The 19,093-nt window shown below is 41.8% G+C and overlaps 1 protein-coding gene across 1 annotated transcript in view; it reads left to right on the top strand.

Annotated features, from left to right (window-relative positions):
- drp2 (dystrophin related protein 2) overlaps window positions 1-11,495 on the top strand; it is a 75,966-nt gene extending 64,471 nt beyond the window's left edge. Inside the window, exons 20-25 of the mRNA XM_053323647.1 lie at window positions 4,146-4,211; window positions 6,134-6,280; window positions 8,146-8,398; window positions 10,225-10,342; window positions 10,467-10,553; window positions 11,000-11,495. Of these exons, the coding sequence (XP_053179622.1) occupies window positions 4,146-4,211; window positions 6,134-6,280; window positions 8,146-8,398; window positions 10,225-10,342; window positions 10,467-10,553; window positions 11,000-11,019 (691 nt within the window). The 3' untranslated portion in view covers window positions 11,020-11,495. The remainder of the gene's footprint in view (window positions 1-4,145; window positions 4,212-6,133; window positions 6,281-8,145; window positions 8,399-10,224; window positions 10,343-10,466; window positions 10,554-10,999) is intronic.
- Window positions 11,496-19,093: the final 7,598 nt, after the last annotated feature.

Genomic DNA, 19,093 nt, shown 5'->3' with positions numbered 1-19,093 from the left:
CTCCCTCTTTTCAATTCTTTAATATCTCTTTTGTTTTGTTCTCTAATGCATTTACTCATTTGTTGCCAAGTACTGTACAATTTACATCAAACAGCTCTTGATTTGCTTTGGTCACTTAGAAAAATTATAGCCAGCATGAGACTGTAGCTGCTTACAGTCTTCACCCAAACAAAAAAAGCAGTAAAGGTGAAAAAAATCTCATTTAGTGAAGACAAAGTTTGTTCTCAACATGCTGATACCAGAAAAACTCCCACAGCTGAATAATGTTTAAGTGGCCTCTGTATCTCTGTATCATAGCAACTTTGCTCATCCTCTCATCTTCATATGTCAAGACGCCTCTTTGTTGCTCATACATCTTGGTTTATACATAAGAATGAGTCATTAAGGGTCTTTATTTCAGAAAATAACTTACTGTATGATTCATCTGACTATGCTTTCAAGTAGTGTTTTGTATAAGTAACACATTAGTTCATCAATAAGTAGTGTACTGTATAATCAATTAATAAATGGTCTATAGTACAGCATGATGTAACCCATTATATGAAGGCTCTGTTTCTGTATAAGGCTGCCAATAAAAAATGATATATATAACAAATTCTATTAAAAGGACATAACCAACAATACTCACAAATATATACATTATTTTTTAAAAAGGCTCAGTATTTTCCTAAAACAGTTGGCATTGTAGTTTTGACAAATTTGACTTAAACAGGGGTAAAAAAGTGCATTTGTTGGGAATTGTTTTTCAGCTGCACATTTGGTGCTCTAGCTCTAGTATTTACGGGAGCAGGACAGTTTATGTGGCATCGATTCAGAATATACTACACTGTCGATGTTCATCATAATGAAGGAACATATCAGCCAGCGCAACAGTGTGGCTCATTTATGTGTTTTTAAGCATTTTAGGACAAAAATGGAGGTCTATGGCACCAAAAAATCAGAGAGGTTTTGATTCAACTCAATAGTAAGTTTAACTTAGTGGTATTAGTGGTAATTGTTGAATTGTACTACGATATTGTACGTTGTTTTCTTATTTCAATCTTTCAATCTATCTTTCCCCTGATAGTTCATTGATCAGTAGTTGATTGGTCCAGCATGCTTTGAATGAAATATACTGAATAAAAATTATTATCTGCAATTGCATATTTAGACATAACACACACACACACACACACACACACACACACACACACACACACACACACACACACACACACACACACACACACACACACACACATACAGTGCAGTGTGCTTATTTTCCAGTGTGATCTAAGCACCATCATAACAGGAGTAGACAGTCCTTATTAAAGCAAGGGTGAGAGTTCTATCTACACTCTGGCAGCATGCAGAATTGACTTCAGTCGTCTTTTCTTTCTTTCTTTCCCTCTCTCTCCTGTCCCTCCACCTGTCAGTTAATAAACGGTATAAAGGGAGAAATCGCATTTCTTATTTGAATTCCTCCCCCGCGTTAATCGTAACTCACTGCTCACTTTGGACACTAATGGAAAGTCAAGCTGATATCAAAATACTGGATGTCATCACTGGCAGGTCAGTGTCTGAAATTCTTCACTTGGGGTGACATATTAGACAGGTGTGCGTAGATGTCTGTGTGTGTGTGCATTTGTGTAAAGGTGCCCTTCAGTCAATGAGGGGTGTATGTGTTACTCTGTGGCAATAATGTAGTCTCTAGTCACCTCAGGGGAGATAAGTTATTTGATGTTTGGGGTTAGGAAAGCCAGATTTGTAGGCATTTTAAACACAAACACAGCCTCTGTCTTTTCCCTTTCTCTCTCTCTCTCTCTCTCTCTCTCTCTCTCTCTCTCTCTCTCTCTCTCTCTCTCTCTCTCTCTCTCTTTCTCTTTCTCGCTCTCCTGCCCCTCCCCCTCATGTCAATGCAGAAGTAGAGTTCATTCCTTTCATCATCAGAACTGGTTCGACATCTTATAGAGAATGGATGAGAAGAAGATAATAAAAAACCTCTTAGAACTCTGTTAGGATTTCTCCCCTCTCCTCTCTCTCTCTCCCGTTTCTCATTTCCTTTCACATCCGTTTACATTTTTCACAAAGCTAAACACACATGTATGCACAAGAGACACACACACACACACACACACACACACACTCACATACACAACTATTTCCTGTTACTTTCTGTCCATTGCTTTCTCATTTCTTTTGTCCCTGACTGAGACTCTGCTTTCTAATGAATGATGTTGTGGATTGAATTATGAGTAGTTGGGTTCAGAGGCCAGGCCCCTGTAACAGGACATGGATAAATCCTAAATTTCCCAGTGTTAAAGTTTCATTGGACACTGCAAAGAAATAGGGTGTAATGTGGATGTCCCTGACAGGCTCTACATCACACACCCCTCCTCCCACCATACCTCACTCCTTCAGCTGATGACATTCTGAGAAAGATGATGCTGCATGGAGGGTGTTGGTGTGTGTCTGTGTGTGTCGCTGCAATGCTGCAATGTAGATTTACGAGCTGTCATGTCATGAGTGTGTGTGTGTGTGTGTGTGTGTGTGTGTGTGTGTGTGTGTGTGTGTGTGTGTGTGTGTGTGTGTGTGTGTGTGTGTGTGTGTATGTAGATATCTATGTATGTGGCCAGCCTCAAGGCTCCCAGTACATTTGCATCAGTGGGTTAGTTATCTGTGCTGGTTAATTACCTTACTCGAAGGAGAAACCCACCCTCGGATCATCTAACACTGGTAAATATTATTAACAAGTGATATTCAGTGGACTGCACCAGTTTGTGATGAGTCAGCTTTGTGTTATACCCACTTTCATTCATTCACTTGTTTCATCCTACACCTAGTTTAGATCATAGGTTCCCACATTTTCTTTTCAATGGGTGCCAGAGAATACAGTAGGTGGCCTTGTTGCATTCAGGTGTGAGCTACATATGTAGGTATATGTAGGTGTATGTTTTTATTCAAGAAAAAGGCTCCTGTTAGAGGAAGATAATACTACATTTTATGAATGGTTATCAACAGGAATGCACACACAAAGAAAACACAACTAATCATTGCATTAACAAACAGCATTTTGTGTATTAGGAAGAGCAGATTGGATCCTAGTATATTAAAAGACTATCAGTATATTAGCCACAAAACACCTGAAATTGCAGATGCACACTCAAATGAGCGAGGTGCAGATAACTGAGCAAGATGTCAGCTCACATCAAGAAAAGAAGAGAAAAGAATGTTTGCACATTCAAAGAGTGGAAGAGGGTATGCTAAATAATTTAACAACACAGAAGTAGTTCAAGTGTGACTGATTTTGTTGATTTGAGCGAGTCTATTAACTAATAACATACACAACAATAAGCATTAACCAAAATATGCAACATTTTTATATCTTGGATCCATCCAATTTTCATCCAATAGGTTCAGTGTCTTCCTGAAGGACACTTCAATATATGGACTGGAGGAGCTGGAGATTGAACTGTATACCCTGCAATAAATGGACAATGAATTTTAAGATTTTAATATGCCTAACCTTTTAACCCCCCCTCCACCCCCCCAGCATTTTTTATTTTGTGTTACAGTGAAACAGCTTTCAGAGCAGCGTGTACAGTGCAGCTGTCCACCGACAGTCAGCAGGATGTAACACATAACTAGAAGTGCTGTTCTTGGTCCTGAAAAGCCAAACAGCAACTCACTTGCTGCTCACCCCCCCTCCACACACACACAGTTGCTGTCCATGGTGCTGGACAGCACCAGATTTCTGAAAGGCTTTTTTATTGCCTGCATGCTAGTAGACGCTGTACAGGGATTTATTCTCCCTCCTTGTGGACATTTTTATAGCTTGTGCTCGGCAGATAGGCAATATACTTTTTTTTTTGCATTACTGCCAATTTGCAGTCTTGTCAGTCAGATGTTTCAGGACGGCTTGCTGCTCAGTTACAGGCCGTAGTAATAAAAGTCATCCACAGTACTTGAAAGGTTAAACCATACTGATGTTCTTTCATTGTGTGTTTAAGAAAACATAGTTCCACAGTGCATGTTGCTTTTGCCTCTTCTTAGATTTGCTGTGACTCATCTACTCTCATATGTTTCTCTTTTGTGTCTGTTTGTGTACAAATGCGGGTAAATGTGTGTGCATGTGCGTCTTCTCCTTGGTGCGTGTGTATGTATAGATTGGCAGAAATGGAGAGCCAGAATTGTTCATTCTTCACGGATAGCCTGTCTCCTGATGAAAGTCTGTGAGTATGCTGCCACCCCCACACTACAAACCCCCCTCATCACAACCACAACCTTTCACAGGGATTATGTGTGTGTTTTGTGTGCACGTTGTTGCATCTTGATACATTGATTGTTTCTGTGTCTATATGTGCACACACGCCTTGCATATGTGTTTTGACTGTTAGGGAAAGAGAAGGTAATCACATAAATAATCAGCTGCTTAATGAAAATGACCCACAGCGAGGAGCGTGCACACAGTGCCACCCTTCATCATGCACACGTCCGCTATGATTAAAGTTTGTGGCAGTAGGGAGACACACAAAGCCCCACTGAGAAGAGAGAGGGGGATGTCTGTGTGTTTGGAGAAGCTGTCTGAGTAGCGGGGCGGTGGCGAGCCCAGAGTGGCGAGAGGAATAGGGACATTTAATGTAAATGAGGCAGCCTGCGTGGTGAGAGGAAAGCTGAGAAAGTGCCAGGTTTGAGATCATGTATTTATGTGCTTCCATGTCTTATTATTTTGACATCTGTGTGGGCTGTCAACCATTTTGTCCTTCTCTGAGATGGTATTTCTTGTTTTATTATGCTTTAATGTCAAGGCTGCATGCCCAGCAGCTCCGTGCAAAGTGCTGTCTGGTCTTCCAGGGCGCCAGGTGTGCGTTTGTGTGTATGTTTTGTGACGTGTGCTCATTATTTCTTTTTGTACATCTTTTATTTGTGTGTGTGTTAGTGTGTGTGTGTGTGTGTGTGTGTGTGTGTGTGTGTGTTTGTGTGTGTGTGTTTGTGTATTCTGAGAGAAAGTTGTGATTGACACCACATTAAAAGCTCATTTTAGGCTCAGACAAAAGTAGACTATTTTTCAACAGTGCAATACTTTTTACTAGTGATGTCTGTGCTTCTCAAGCTTGCTCCCTATGTCTCTGTTACCATGTGAATACATCTAGTGTGTTGCTTGGATAGAGCTTAGTCACAAAAATGAGTGTATATCAGTACATATAGTATTTGTGTATGTGCTTGTGTGTGATTTCTTACCTGAAAATGCATATGTGTGCATGAGCGTCTCCGTCTGTACTTCTCCCTTTTACTTGTAGTGGTGTTGTTATCTTGTTGTTCTTATTCTGCAACCTGTCCTTCAGTCTGTCAGTGCCTCTCTGTTTTTCCTGCTGCATGGCTCTTTACATGCTGCTGTGCTATCTGTGCCTCCAGCTGGTGTTTGGCTGGCATCATACTGTTATCTGGCCTCTACCATACTGCCTGCCTGTGCAGCCTTTATCCTCCACCTCTATGCATTGTTCCAAGTTCACTTTAGCTGGTCATTACTGGTTAATTGAGGAAAAGTATAAAATTGGGACACAAAAAAGTGACACATCTTAAAGTCGCACAGGTCTGTTTGAACTAATCCTTTAAATACGCCTGTAATGTATAATGTAGCATTACAGTGCAAAGCCTATAACTCACTGTTAGCTTTGGCTCAGTGAAGCAGTTTTAGTCTGTAGCCTGCAGCATTCTTGCTACATATAAATTGACAAACACCTGCCAAACATTCACAGATCCAGTTATTGCTTTACAGCCGTAGGTCTACACTCATACATTAAGTACTTACATATTAAATGTTCTGCCCCATTGTCAATAAAGTGTTAATTTTTGAGCAATACTGTGTTGTAGCAAAGGATCAACCTTCCATGTATAATAACAGTGAGTGGCTCTTTAATCGTTTGGTCAGAAACTTATATCCCAGAATACTTTGATTTGGACTGTGAACCTGGCACAGTGTCCCGTCTCTTTCTGTCATGTCTCATTACAATACCCTTCCTCATCCTGCTCAGTTTTGCCTGGCCTTGCAATGGCTTGTCTGCTTGTCCCGTGCAATTCTTGGCTCTGCTTTGTGCTGCTGGTGGCTGTGTGCTGGTGGCTCAGTGCGTTGTCTCCTGTGTGGGGGACTCAGGGATGAAGATCAGTACCTCCTACGTCACTCCAGCCCAGCCCTGGACCATGACTCACCCTGTGGACAGCACATGCTACTGGCCCACCTGGAGCACCAGGACAAGGAGCAGCTCCAATGCACCCTGGCCCGGCTGGAGAATGAGAACAGGTCTGTAACGAGGGGGAAAAAGAAAAACACAAAAAAGCCTCCAAAATGTGTGTTCTAAGCTGTTTTCAGACAAGGGCTCATTGACTCTGGAGTTTCATTTCCTTCTTTATTTGTTCGAATTGGGGGAGTCACTGTATATTTCTTCTTCTTCTTCTTCTTCTTCTTCTTCTTTTTCTTCTTCTTCTTCTTCTTCTTCTTCTTCTTCTTCTTCTTCTTCTTCTGCTTCTTCTTCTTCTTCTTCTTCTGCTTCTTCTTCTTCTTCTTCTTCTTCTTCTTCTTCTTCTTCTTCTTCTTCTTCTTCTTCTTCTTCTTCTTCTTCTTCTTCTTCTTCTTCTTCTTCTTCTTCAATATAACCAGCATCTCTCCTCTGCTCATGTCCAAACCATCTCAATCTCACCTCTCTCGATTTGTCTCCAAACCATCCAACCTGAGTTTTCTCTCCAATATTCCTAATCCTGTCCATCCTCGTCACTCCAGCCCAATGAAAACTTTAATCAACTCTGCCACTTCCAGCTCCTTATCCTGTTTTTTTTGTCAGTGCCACTTACTCCAAACAACACAACTTGTAAACCTTCTCTTTCATTCTTGCTGGTACCCTTCTGTTGTAAATCACTCCTGACTCTTGTCTGCACTTGCTCCACCCCTCCTGCACTCTCTTCTTCACCTCTCTTCCATGTGCTATTTTAGCAAGCACTGAGAACTGGGGGTGAAGTGGATTTGGTCATAAATTTGAATGATGTTCAGATAAGGGTTTTTGATAAGGCAAACCTCCCCAGAAGCATAATAATAATACAAATGTAAGTGTGTTTATCTAGAGGACTAACACTCTTTTTGGTATGTGTGTTGCCATTTGCAGACCTCCTGCAGAGAGTAAACACACTCATTCTCTAAATCCTATTGTAGAGGCATAAAAAAACAAGAAACATTTGTAAATCACCCTTCAGTGTGATAGTTTGTCGGTGTGTAAATCATCTCTGAAACATATAGCTGTTAAGGCTTGGTTTGGATTTAGTGCGTTCTAGTAGCTAAGAGGACATTTTCCATAACTGAAACAAATTCATCTCTTCTATCCACTTAATGGGTTACCAGGGGCAACCTTTAAGTGAATGATTCATATAAATAATTTTCTATTTTCCTCTCTTGGGTTGTGACCTTTCTGGACACAGTGACATACGCATACACTTGTGCCCTTTGGGTGTCTGAAACCTTGACCCAGTTCAGTTTTTCAACAAAATATGCCTCCTGTTATGACACTGCAATGTGCACTATTGTCCTTATTTATGACAAGTGGCTGCTGTAGCTTGATTTATATCCTCTCCTGTGGCTTGTACCTGAACAATAAATCAATATCAAAATCTAATGACTTTAATTAATTATTACACTGGATATTTGGCCATGATGACACTGTGAGATATTCTGTTTTTCTTTGTTTTTAAACAGGTGGATGCTACTACTTTGGCACTTAAATTTACCAGCATATTCTGAACCACCAGCAAGCCAACCAACATAAATTAAAACACCTTTAATAACACTACTCAGCTCACAGTCAAATAATGGCCTTAGCGTCACACATGGATGCGATAGGAGACACTGATTTATTGCAACTAATAATGAAAATACAGATGATTGCTCTGCATCTAGTAAGATGTCAACAATACGTTAGCCCCTCGCTAGATCATTTATACGTGTTGGTATTTATGCATATAGAGTGTAACCCAGCATTTCAGATCATTGTGTGTTTAGTAGGCACATTTTGTGTCAGACAACAGCTGGATAAATATCTCCAGTCATGTGTTTTGTATGCTGCACCAACATGCAGGACTGATTGTCTCCCCTCCATCTGTCCTCTACTGCGGGTCCTGCAGGGTGCTGCAGGGAGAGTACAGGCGGCTCAAGTGGAAGCACGAGGAGGCGGCGTCAGTTCCAATGCTGACTGAGCATGGAGAAGGAGGGCCAGGTTCACCCACAGCAGAAGGTCAGCAGGATGAGGAGCTACTGGCAGAGGCACGGGTCCTCAGGCAACATAAGACGCGCCTGGAGACCCGTATGCAGATCCTGGAGGACCACAATAAACAGCTGGAGTCCCAGCTGCGCAGGCTCAGGGAGCTACTGCTACAGGTACACTACTCTAGAGACTGCTACTACTTTGTATCCATAAAAGAAAGCCATTGGCAGTGGGGATGGGGTCTCACAGAGAGAGTTGAGCAGTGGTGTAAGAACTGAAATTGAGTGCAGTTTTGAGGCGCTTTACTTGAGTATTTGTACTTTTTGCTGCTTTATACATTTACTTGACTACAGTTCAGATTGAAATTATGTTTACTACATTTCAATTTTACATGTTAAATATACAATCATACTGTACATTTTGATAATTCGTTATAGATTAATATGCATAACGCCACAAAAAGTAGTTTAAAATTCCTTCATACTATTGTTTGATTAGTTTTTATTTGGGTATTTTAAATCTTCCATACAAAAAGCCACTCTGTATTTTTTTGGTATACAGGACATTTACTTGTAAGACAATGCAGTGTTTTGACACCCATGTACTTCTGATTTTATTCTCATGTCACATCTAAGTACTTCTTCCACCTCTAGAGTTGAGTGATTAGAAACACTGAAGGTCACACGAATCCCTGCAGTCGCAAACATGTCCATCAAAAGCATCCTCTCTGTTAAGGGGCTCTGGGTAACAGCATCAGCTATGTTTCTAACGTGTAACTGCAGCTGCACTTTGAATAGAGGACACGGGCAAACACATTTGAGTTCAATGGTTTTCAACATTTGTATGCGTCACAGTGCATACATCAGATAGCACAGTGCTTCATATATAGTCTTAAAGTGCAAAGAAGCATGGAAGGTAGTAGAAGTAGAACATTCATGTATAAAGAAAATGCAAAAAACAACTGCCCTGAAAATGTCAGATCTGAATTTTGAAGATATGATATTATATTATAGGAGTAGAAGTAGAAGGAGTACAGAAAAGCTCAGTGTAGAAAGAGGTAAGAAAGAGGATAAGCCTTAAGACACTCCAGAGTGTAATATAAAATGATTTACTGCAGTATGAAGGAAAGGTGTGAGAAAGAGATGGATAGGAGGCTGGAGCTGACACACACTTTTACTGGGCTACTATAATTTGAAAGTGTAAATTGTTAGCAGCAGGGGGACTGATGCAAATTGTGCATGCAGGTCACTAAATTAGGAATGAGTCACAAGAAGAGAAAAAGATTGAGAAACAGGGACAGGATGCTTCTTCTTCAGGTTAAAGACTTAAAGGAAATTGAAAATGAAGAAAAGACATTGTGGCAGAAGAGAGATAGTTTCAGAGAAAGGAGAGACACGTGCATGGGTGAAAAGCGCTTCTCAGATTCATACAATCCTTTTCTCCTTGCACCAATATCGCAGTTTCATTTCCTCAAAAAAAAAAAAAAAATCTCTATAATCTGCCTTTGTAGTCTGAATGTCTGAATCCCACCCATTCTCACCCTAGTATTGGTGCAACTACTGAACTCACTCACTTAAGAATTGCTTCACTGTTGCTAAAAACAATTCCAAAGATGGTAGATTACATGTATGTGGTATTTGGGAACATTCTGGTCACATACTGCTTCTCTGATTGTGATTTAAAACCCCTACTCCACAGCTAACAGTGTGTATTTTGCTGTGCTGCTTCGTGCGGTGCAGTTCACTCCCTTTCATATGTTTATCAAAGCACAAATAACAATAACCTGAAGGTTTTGTGTAACAGCTGTTGGGTAAAACTGCCTTTTTAAAAATAAATAAATAAATCTTGCCAGAGATGGCAGTTGAGGACTGCTGGCTGAGTGCCATCAGCCATCACATTCATTACTATCTGAAAGGCTAAATAACATGACTCTGTGGTCTGTGACATGATGCATATGAGCAATTATTTGGATTGAATCATAATCAGTCTCTTTTAACAGCCCAAAGATGATTCGGAAGCCAACGGATCTGAACCATCTACCCTTTCTTCTCCTGTGTCTGGAGGGGGTCACCACGGGGAGCCGGCCAGCAGAGAGACCACTGACACTGAAGCAGCAGGTCAGCGACATGCAGCGTTGCTCAGATTGGGGGCTGACACATGCACACAAGTTCAATTTGAAACCATGCATTTTCCACTCCTGTAACTGTAACATTTTGTGTGTTTTGTGTGTGTGTGCGTTAGGAGATGATATGGAGCATGAGCAGGACACCGTGCTGCAGCTCCAGGAGGTCATCGAACAGCTGAGAAATGTCTTCCCTTCAGAACCGGGTGAGTTGGTCTCGGCTGTATAGGTCTTAGCAGCCGTGGTACCCATGCTTCAGAGACAGACTCTTTGCTCCTCCGTCACCCGCGGGAGAGTAAGAGATGGAGAGGAGTGCAAATATGTACTGCCGTGGGTCGATAGTCAGGGGGAAGGGACAGGGAGATTAAATGACAGTGAGGAGGAGGAGTAAGATAAAGAGAGACAGAGACAGTAGCAGTATAGGAAAGAGAATGTCAGTGTCTCACACTTTGCAGACTGTCCCGTTGCAGTTAAAATGCAATTTGCTGGGCAGTCCAAAGCTTTTAACTTGAACAAAGAAAGGGATTATCATAATTATAGCCTTCTTAGCTATAACTGAGAAAGAACATTTTCTCAGTCTTCTGCGTGTCTTCCTCAAAATGTAAAAGCTTCACTCCACAATTGCTTCTTCTCTTCTCTTTCCTAATTTCAGGCACCACCTCACACATCTAACCCCAAGTGGGCCCGGAGGGGCAGTGTGAAAGCCTGAAAGGATGCCTGATGGCAGAGGGAGGAGCTCCATACGGCTGAGGTCAGGCCATAGCACACCAGGCCCCGCGACCACTGCAGCAGCTATGATACCCAGAGTTAACCCTCCACTGGAACTCTGTGCACTAAAAGCCTTTTTCATGCAAACTGCTAAAGGCTCACGCTGATGTCCGTTTGGCAAGGCTGTGCTTGATAACTTCAGTGGCGCTGCCTGACACCATGTTAACGAGCCAAAGGAAACTAACGTTAGCAGCAGGTCAGGGAGAGACTGAAGTAAAGGAAAACGCCTAGCCAAGACACTGTGCTTATCAGTATCTGTGTAGTTGTTCGGAGGTGTGAAGCTTTATAACAGTCCACAGCACAAATTGGACCTTCTGTGAAAGGAACTAAAAAATGCAAAAAGAAAAAGGAAGGATATCCCCTGGTTTTGTCAGAATGCCTGCATCTTAAGTGTTTTTTTGTTTTTCTCCTTGAATGTGTTATCACGGTTGTTATTTTTGTTTTTTGAAGAGAGGTAGTGCGTTAAAGCTCTCTTGTGCAAACTAGATCAGGGCTGGGCTGACTTCATTTCATGTGGCTGCGTGGTGCAGATTGTCAGGGAGTTGACAGCACCCACAACAAGCTTATTTACTTTGTGAGAGTGACACATCATCAGTTAAATCCATGATTTATTTAAGACAGCCAAAGTGCCCGCTAGCACAGCGCCTCTGTATGCAAACACTGTGTTCCTCTAATCCTCTCAAACTGCTTGTCGTTCTCATTGCTCACTTCTTCTAAGTTAGCCCTTTACGCTCATACACAGCCATTTGCACTGTACATGCACATGCACATGCACGCACACACACAGACATACACTTGCTGCTACATTTTTACACATCCACACTCACTATTCACAATGCACCCACCCATCATTATGCACAAATACATAAATGCTTCCCTGCATGATCAATAAAATGTACTGCGCTGCATCACTAAAGATACAGACTACATACACACCCATAGAAATGGAGATCCATTTCATCTCCTTGGCTCGTGGGATTCAGACTAGCTCTCAGCTTTTAGCCAATTTGTATTGTGACTGAAATTGGGTTTTGCTGAGGAAATGTCTGCCGATAAATATCAGCGTGCAGGCGTCCGCTCTGGGATCTTAGTGTTCTCCTACTGTGTGCACAGGAAGAGAAGGAAGAAGCTCCAGGCGATGCTGCTGCCAGGATGAAGCTTTTTCTCTCTTTCTGCTAGGCCAATTCCAGACACTACAGGGGGAGACGAGGCACACCACCATAACATAATCATACACTGATTTCATCCTAAATAATCCCTCCTTTCCATGCAGATTTGAGAAGAACAGAAGCTAGTCTGCTGGACAACACTGTTGCCTCATTTCCCTTTGCTAATGTGTACTTAATTGCTTTAATTTTCACAAAAAGACGAGTGGTTGAGATGGCTTTGCCCTCATCTTTTGAGGGTCATAGGGTGCACATTCTGTTCTAAACATAGCACAGTCAATTAATGCCTTACAAACTGAATCCGTAGCTAGTAGTTTCTGAATACACAGAACAGACTTTTTTTTAAACTGTGTTTTGACATTCAGGGAAGGAGGTTGCATCAGGCGAGTGTGTTTGTGTGCCAGCATCTGTCAGTCCCTGGACAGGCCGGTGGTTAATTTGGAGGACAGAGTAACAGGAAGAATGGAAAAGTGTGGATCACAGTACGTGAGCATCCATATATTGAAAGCAGTTAAATAAGGCTTTTATGAGCAACCCACGATGTTGGGGATGCTCGGAGGGACTAAAGATCTGAGAGACAAGAGAGAAAAAGGTGGGAAAAAAAACTATTTCATTTGTTGCTCGAGGGCTGGCGGGAGAGATCCACTTTGATGTGTCTGCCATAGCAAAATCTCCAGAAGCGGATGAGAGGTTGCCTGAAACAAGTAAGCTGTAGATCTGTGTGTTTCTCAGCAATCATACCGCCTCATTCTCACTGAAAATACAGATATACACAGAAAGGAATTCATCTAAAACCTTAAAGCGACACTCTGACCTCACATACATGAGTTTGAAACCTATGTGCTGCATTCATTATGAGCTCCCCCTCCAGGCACACAGTGCTCATATTTGATACATCCTCCTCAGCACTCGCTGCCAGTTAGTTTTGATACTGTTGCTAGGGAACTGTCCCCAAGGACGCAGTTCCACAGGTTTGTGAGTTGGAAAGGTGATGTGCCGTTCCTAATACAAATGCTAATAGCCTTAAAAGAAGCAAGAGAAGAGCGCCTTGTTACCTAAACCCCAACTCTCCTCTTCCTCAATCCACCTCCATTTGAAGTCTGCCACTGTTGAGCTGCTGAAGAGTCATTATCATCTGTTGAATCCATCTCTGCTACAGCATCCCTAAGAATTTGTTTTGTTAACGCTCTCACAAGTCAGAACAAAGAACAGCAGCTCAGCTCGTAGGAGCAAAACAAAACCAACAAAAAAAAAAAAACCATGAGAAGCAAAGCAATGTTTATTCATAGACACTTATTTATTGGTATTTACGCATCTCATTACACATTGATGATCACTCAGCGCCTTCACACTACTTTTGTATGTTGGTCCTTTGTGGGTACACAGAATGATGTAACAGTGACAGCGTGTGAAAAAAGAAGAGGAGGCATTCCCCACAGGACTGCATGTCAACATTTGTTATGTTTATTTTTAGACAATACAGAGAGTAAATGAGAGGAGGCAGAATAAAATACTAAATACATTAGGTGGTCATATAAAAGAGCATTATATTAGTATACAGTTTGTACCCACATTTCACTCTGCTGCTGTTCAACACTAGTTTCTAAATTGCCTTTGATGGTTATTGAGCTGCAGGAGAGTCACGCAGCAAGTCTCATCTCTGTGTGACTGTGTGACTGTGATCAGCTGAGGTCTGATCCATGTACAAACCTTACAAACACATACCACGCTCCCTTTGGCGTGACTCAAGCTGTGTGACTTAAGAAAAAAGCTCTCCATAGAGACAAGAGGAACCCCAGAGGACACTGCTACAGGGCTGTTACTGCATGTAGTTGGCCAACAGGGTAACAACTATCATTACTCTCCTGCCTTTGCATCACACCCTCTGTGTTTGCTATCATGTATCTATGCTTGTAACAAGGACACAAACGCTCATCACATACACTTGTCACCTTGCACATGACAGAGCAATGAATCACCTAACATCAACCAAGGTGTTGAGAACACTGTCCTACCTTAACACATACATTAACACACTCAAACCATACTGGTAAACTGAGTTTTTTTTGTTTTTTAAATCACCATTAATATACCTCATTAATCATTCAAATGTTGTTTTTTGTTTAATTGGTTTGATTTTATGTTTTTGTCTATGTACAGCACTCAAACACTTCTTGCTGTCTTTTCTCTGAAGTTTTTAATCTGTATAAAAAAGTTTTCTGAAGAAAGGCTTTTTATTGTAATAACAAGTGGGTTACTGGCTGCTTTCTACTCTTTGTGTACAGAAATAAAACTTTGTATTTGCCAAACTCCTGGTCTGTGCGTTTTTTTTAATGCCGACAGTTGTCCAATTGATAATATAATAATAAAATAACTCTGAATGGTGCCCAGTACAGGCTGTTTATATTAATTTTCTCCTGGTGTTTATATTTGGATTTGGATGTGGCAGAATCAATATGTCCTGTTGAGACTCCTGTTTCACTTTCTGCCTCCATATTGCTTTTCTTTCATCCTACTCTGTTTCAGGTCTATCTGTCTCTCCGCCCTTGGCTTCCCCTGCAGCCTTTGGCTCTGCACAAGACAATTTCGACCTGTTGGTCAATTCTGACTGAGTGCCACCATTTTCTGTCTCATCACTGGTGGCTTTGATCTCTTGGCCTGTACTGCTTAGGTCCGGTGTAGCACTTGATTGGCATTTGACCTCCTTTCTTCCATTATCACAGCCTGATCTATGGCTCACTACATTATCTGTGCCTGTGCTGGTGGGCGCGGGATCGCTATCTTTATCTGTGCCTCCATTATCTGTTGCACCCTGCCTGTCCTCCTGAACCACAGACCTCTCTTCATTTTCATTATCTAACCCCTCTTCACTTGCTCCCCCATACTCTGGGTCTTTATTACTTTGCTCTGCTTTCACATCTGGATTTTTCTCTGTGCCTGTGTCATCCGCCCCCTCGGTCTCAGCAGGGGCAGGCTTCTCTGAGCTTTCCTTCTCCTCTGTCTTACTTCTTTCAGTCTTCTCATCTGCTTCAGTCTTTGCTTCAGTGGCTCTCTGTGCAAATTTGACGTTCTTCTTTCCTCCTTTTACTGCTGCAGTCTTGCTTCCACCAGGTCCCCACTTCTCCTGTGTCATGTCCCTATAAGTCTTGTTCTGTTGGGCATGCTTGATGCGGACTTTCTCACCTAGCTTTCTCAATTCCTGGTTGACAAAGGGCTTGAACGTTGGGTCCATTTTCTCCACTCTGGCTAAGTCCCTCCGAGCTTCATCCTCATTGCACAGAGCAGTGTGTGCTCGAGCCCGCTGGTACACCGCTTTAAAGTTACCTATGGAGCACGAGAAAAGAGAGGGGAAAAAGTATAAATGGCTAAAATATAAGTATTTAAAGACCACAGGAGGTAACAGGAGAAGAAGCAGTGTGTCAAAAGAGTCAGGAGGTTAGTAAGAATATAACTGAGGGAGTAAAACTAAAAGTTAACGGTAATATAGACTACAAGAGGGAGGATCAAATAACTGCACTGAGCACCATTGGTGAGACAGACAAAGTAGAAGGCGAAAGTTGGAGAAAAATAAACTAAGGGAAAAGTGAAAGCATAAGAACAACCCTTTCACATCAGCCTCAACCATAAATAATTCAGTCATAGCAGAAACAAAAAGAAAACAATGAATTCATTTTTGACTGTGATGTCCATGTGTGGGTGCCAGGGGAACGAGAGAGCGACTTGGTAGTTGTGAATGTTTGGTTTCTTCTTTCCGTGGTAAACAGAGAGATCAAGGATTGTTGCAGTGTGAAGGCAGGAATTTGCTGAGGGTCAGGCATCTGCGCTGGCAACAGATTTGATTTTTTTAAAAGCTCAAAAATGAGGCTGCGTGAGGGGAAAAAATGCAAATGTTTATATACTCGTGTTCCATTTCTATATCAAAATACACCCTTTGGAGTCCTTCCCTTCCACAAACTCCCATCTTTCACACTAACACATTGTATATTACCTTTATGCTTCTTCAGCAGCTTGTTGTTGAGCTCCACTACTTGCTGGTATTCTTGCAGTTCCAGCATGCACTGGCCGAGGTTAAGAATCAGTGGTAGGCGTACTTTCTCCAGCGACTCCCGGTCCTCTGCCTGTTGTTCTACCTGTCAAGTGCACAGACAGGACAAGATGATGGTGGTGGAGGGGAAAGGGTGGGGTTGGGAGGAGGGGGGGCAGTGGTGGTGATAGATGGCAGAATGAATGTTGAAAAGATGAAACGAGGACAAAGGAGAGATGAAGATGTAGGGGTTGAACATGATGGAGAGGGGAGGTAAAGCATAGAGGAATGTAAGAATAAAAAGAGGAGAAATGAAGATGGAAGAGGGTGGGCTGACAATAAGAGTGAGTAGACAGTGAGGTGTGGCAGAAGAGAGGAAACTTAAGAAAGAGAAAAGGAGCACAGGCGAGTGCTGTCAGAGTCTCAGTGGATATCTGTTATTTTTAGCATTCTTTCTCTACTCCTCACTATACCGGTGTACCTACAATGCCACAGCTGCTCCTCAGTGAAAAAGCAACAATGACAGATGATTATAGTTTATGGGCCAGAGTGACACCAATTCTTTTGAATAGGTTCTTTCAGCTTTCACACGCTCAACCATTCATCACACTGAGTGGATTGAACTGTTAATGCAGAGAGCGTAAATCCTGACGTTCATCTGGACAGTCATCATCACAACAATCCCAATTATTCCTATTTTACATTTCATTTAACCCAGCCCCACAAAAAAAGACTACACTTTTACACTAACCTTATTCAGTAGGATATCCACATATTCTATAGCTTCCTTTAACTTTACAGAAGCCTCTTCAAAGTGTTTTTCTTTGATGTGGAAGTTTCCTTCTTTCTGCAGCAGCATAACTAGTCGTAGCATCTGCTGCCAGTCCTTCTCCTCAGTTTTTTCAGAAGAGTGTGTATTGATCTCACAAGAACTCTCAAGCTTGTTGTTATCTGCATCATCAGTTGGCGTAACCTTAAGAGTGCCATCTTTTTCTTTCCCGACTTTCTCTTTCTCAGTGTCATCTTTTTTTACTTTGTCCTCCAAGTTTTTCTCCTCCTCCTCATCATCATCCAGTTCTTCCTCTTCATCCTCTTCATCTTTACTCTCTTTTGTCTCCAGCATGTTCCAGTACTGCTCCTTCTCCTCCCAGTACTTCTCCCTCATACGTTCAGACATGGCCTTCAACTCACGATTGACAAGAGATGCCAGAGTGATATCCAAGTGGGCCACCATGTTGTAGTCTCTCCGGGCTTCCTTTTCATTCCACACAGCAGCATTTGCCTTGGCTCTCTTGTAGTACCCCTTCACACAGTCTTAGAAACAGAAAAATAACAGAATAATGTGGGTAATAGTATAATAAAACAGTTATGTCTAACCTGAAGATATTCAATAATAAACCTCCACAACATGAAGACATGATGGTGATTTGCTGCTTTAAGAACAGTGTGTATGGTGTCACTGACAATATGTTTATTTCTCATCTGAATAGAGTTTGTAAAACAAAATAATGAAACTAAAAAACACACACCATATTCTTGTACATGCACAAAGACGCATGTGCTGTAATGTTTCTGTCTCAGCCAAGTAGGCCCATTTGCTTGGTTAGATACCCGCTGATGACTCCATATTTTTGTTCCTCTGCATTTAATTTTCCTCTATGCTAAATCTTCATTCAGCCAACATTTAAACAGATTTCTTTGTGGCCTCTGGCAAAAGCAGAGACACTGCAGTGAGCCGCCACTAAAGGACAACTGAGTTGAAGAGAGGAAGGAGAGAGCTAGGGTTGCTCACTTGAATATCCAATCCAATCCAATCCACTTTATTTATATAGCACGATTTTAACAAACACAAGGTTTCCAAAGTGCTGCACAAAAAGATAAAACAGAATAAACACAATAGAAGCATAATAAAAAGATGGAGTACACAATAGAAAGATAAAAGAAATAAAATAAATACACTGCCCGCACAAGATAAAAATATCCATGTATACACATAGAATCAACACTCTACATGGTGTCAAAAGCCAAGGAAAAGAGGTGGATTTTAAGAAGAGTTTTAAAATGAGACAGTGAGGAGGCCTGTCTAATGTGCAGCGGCAATCCATTCCAAAGTTTTGGAGCTGCAACGGCAAACGCTCGATCCCCTCTGAGCTTAAGCCCAGCTTCAGGCACTGTCAGGAGCAGCTGGTCAGCTGACCTGAGAGATCGACTGGGAGTGTAGGGGTGCAGCAGCTCAGAGAGGTAAGGTGGGGCAAGGCCATTCAAGGCTTTAAAAGCAAATAAAATAATTTTAAAATGAATCCTAAAAAATAGACAACAGGATATTGATGACAGGAGGAACAACAAAAGGGCAGAAGAAAGCAAGTAAAATGGAGGAGAAAACGAGACAAAGGTGTGAAAGGAGAGGATTAAAGGTGCCGTTAGGAAAGGGAAATTAAAAGAGAAAGTGTGGGATGGATCTTTTCTCATAAGTCCTTTAAGAGGGCAGCAGATTTGTGACGATGGCTTGAATTGGGCCAGTGGAGCTCAGAAATGTCTGCCCACCTACTGTAAACACTCCTTCCTCGCGTCACGAACACACTCACAAAGACAAATATTAAACTGGGAATCCAGGCTGAGGGACAGAGAGTAAAATAAAGACTGCCTTGGTGGATCTTGTCTCTGGGTGTAGGGCATAATTCATAAGGCTCTGAAGTGGAGACCGTGCCAGCATTTGAGCTCCTCTAGGATTATATGAGTAGCCATGGGTATGACAGCACAATTCCCAGTCCAGCTCCAAATATAAAAT

Source organism: Scomber japonicus, chromosome 8, assembly GCF_027409825.1.
Source record: "Scomber japonicus isolate fScoJap1 chromosome 8, fScoJap1.pri, whole genome shotgun sequence".
Taxonomy (NCBI): domain Eukaryota; kingdom Metazoa; phylum Chordata; class Actinopteri; order Scombriformes; family Scombridae; genus Scomber; species Scomber japonicus.
The sequence above is the reverse complement of the archived record's forward strand: the minus strand, read 5'-3'. Positions and strand labels throughout refer to the sequence as shown.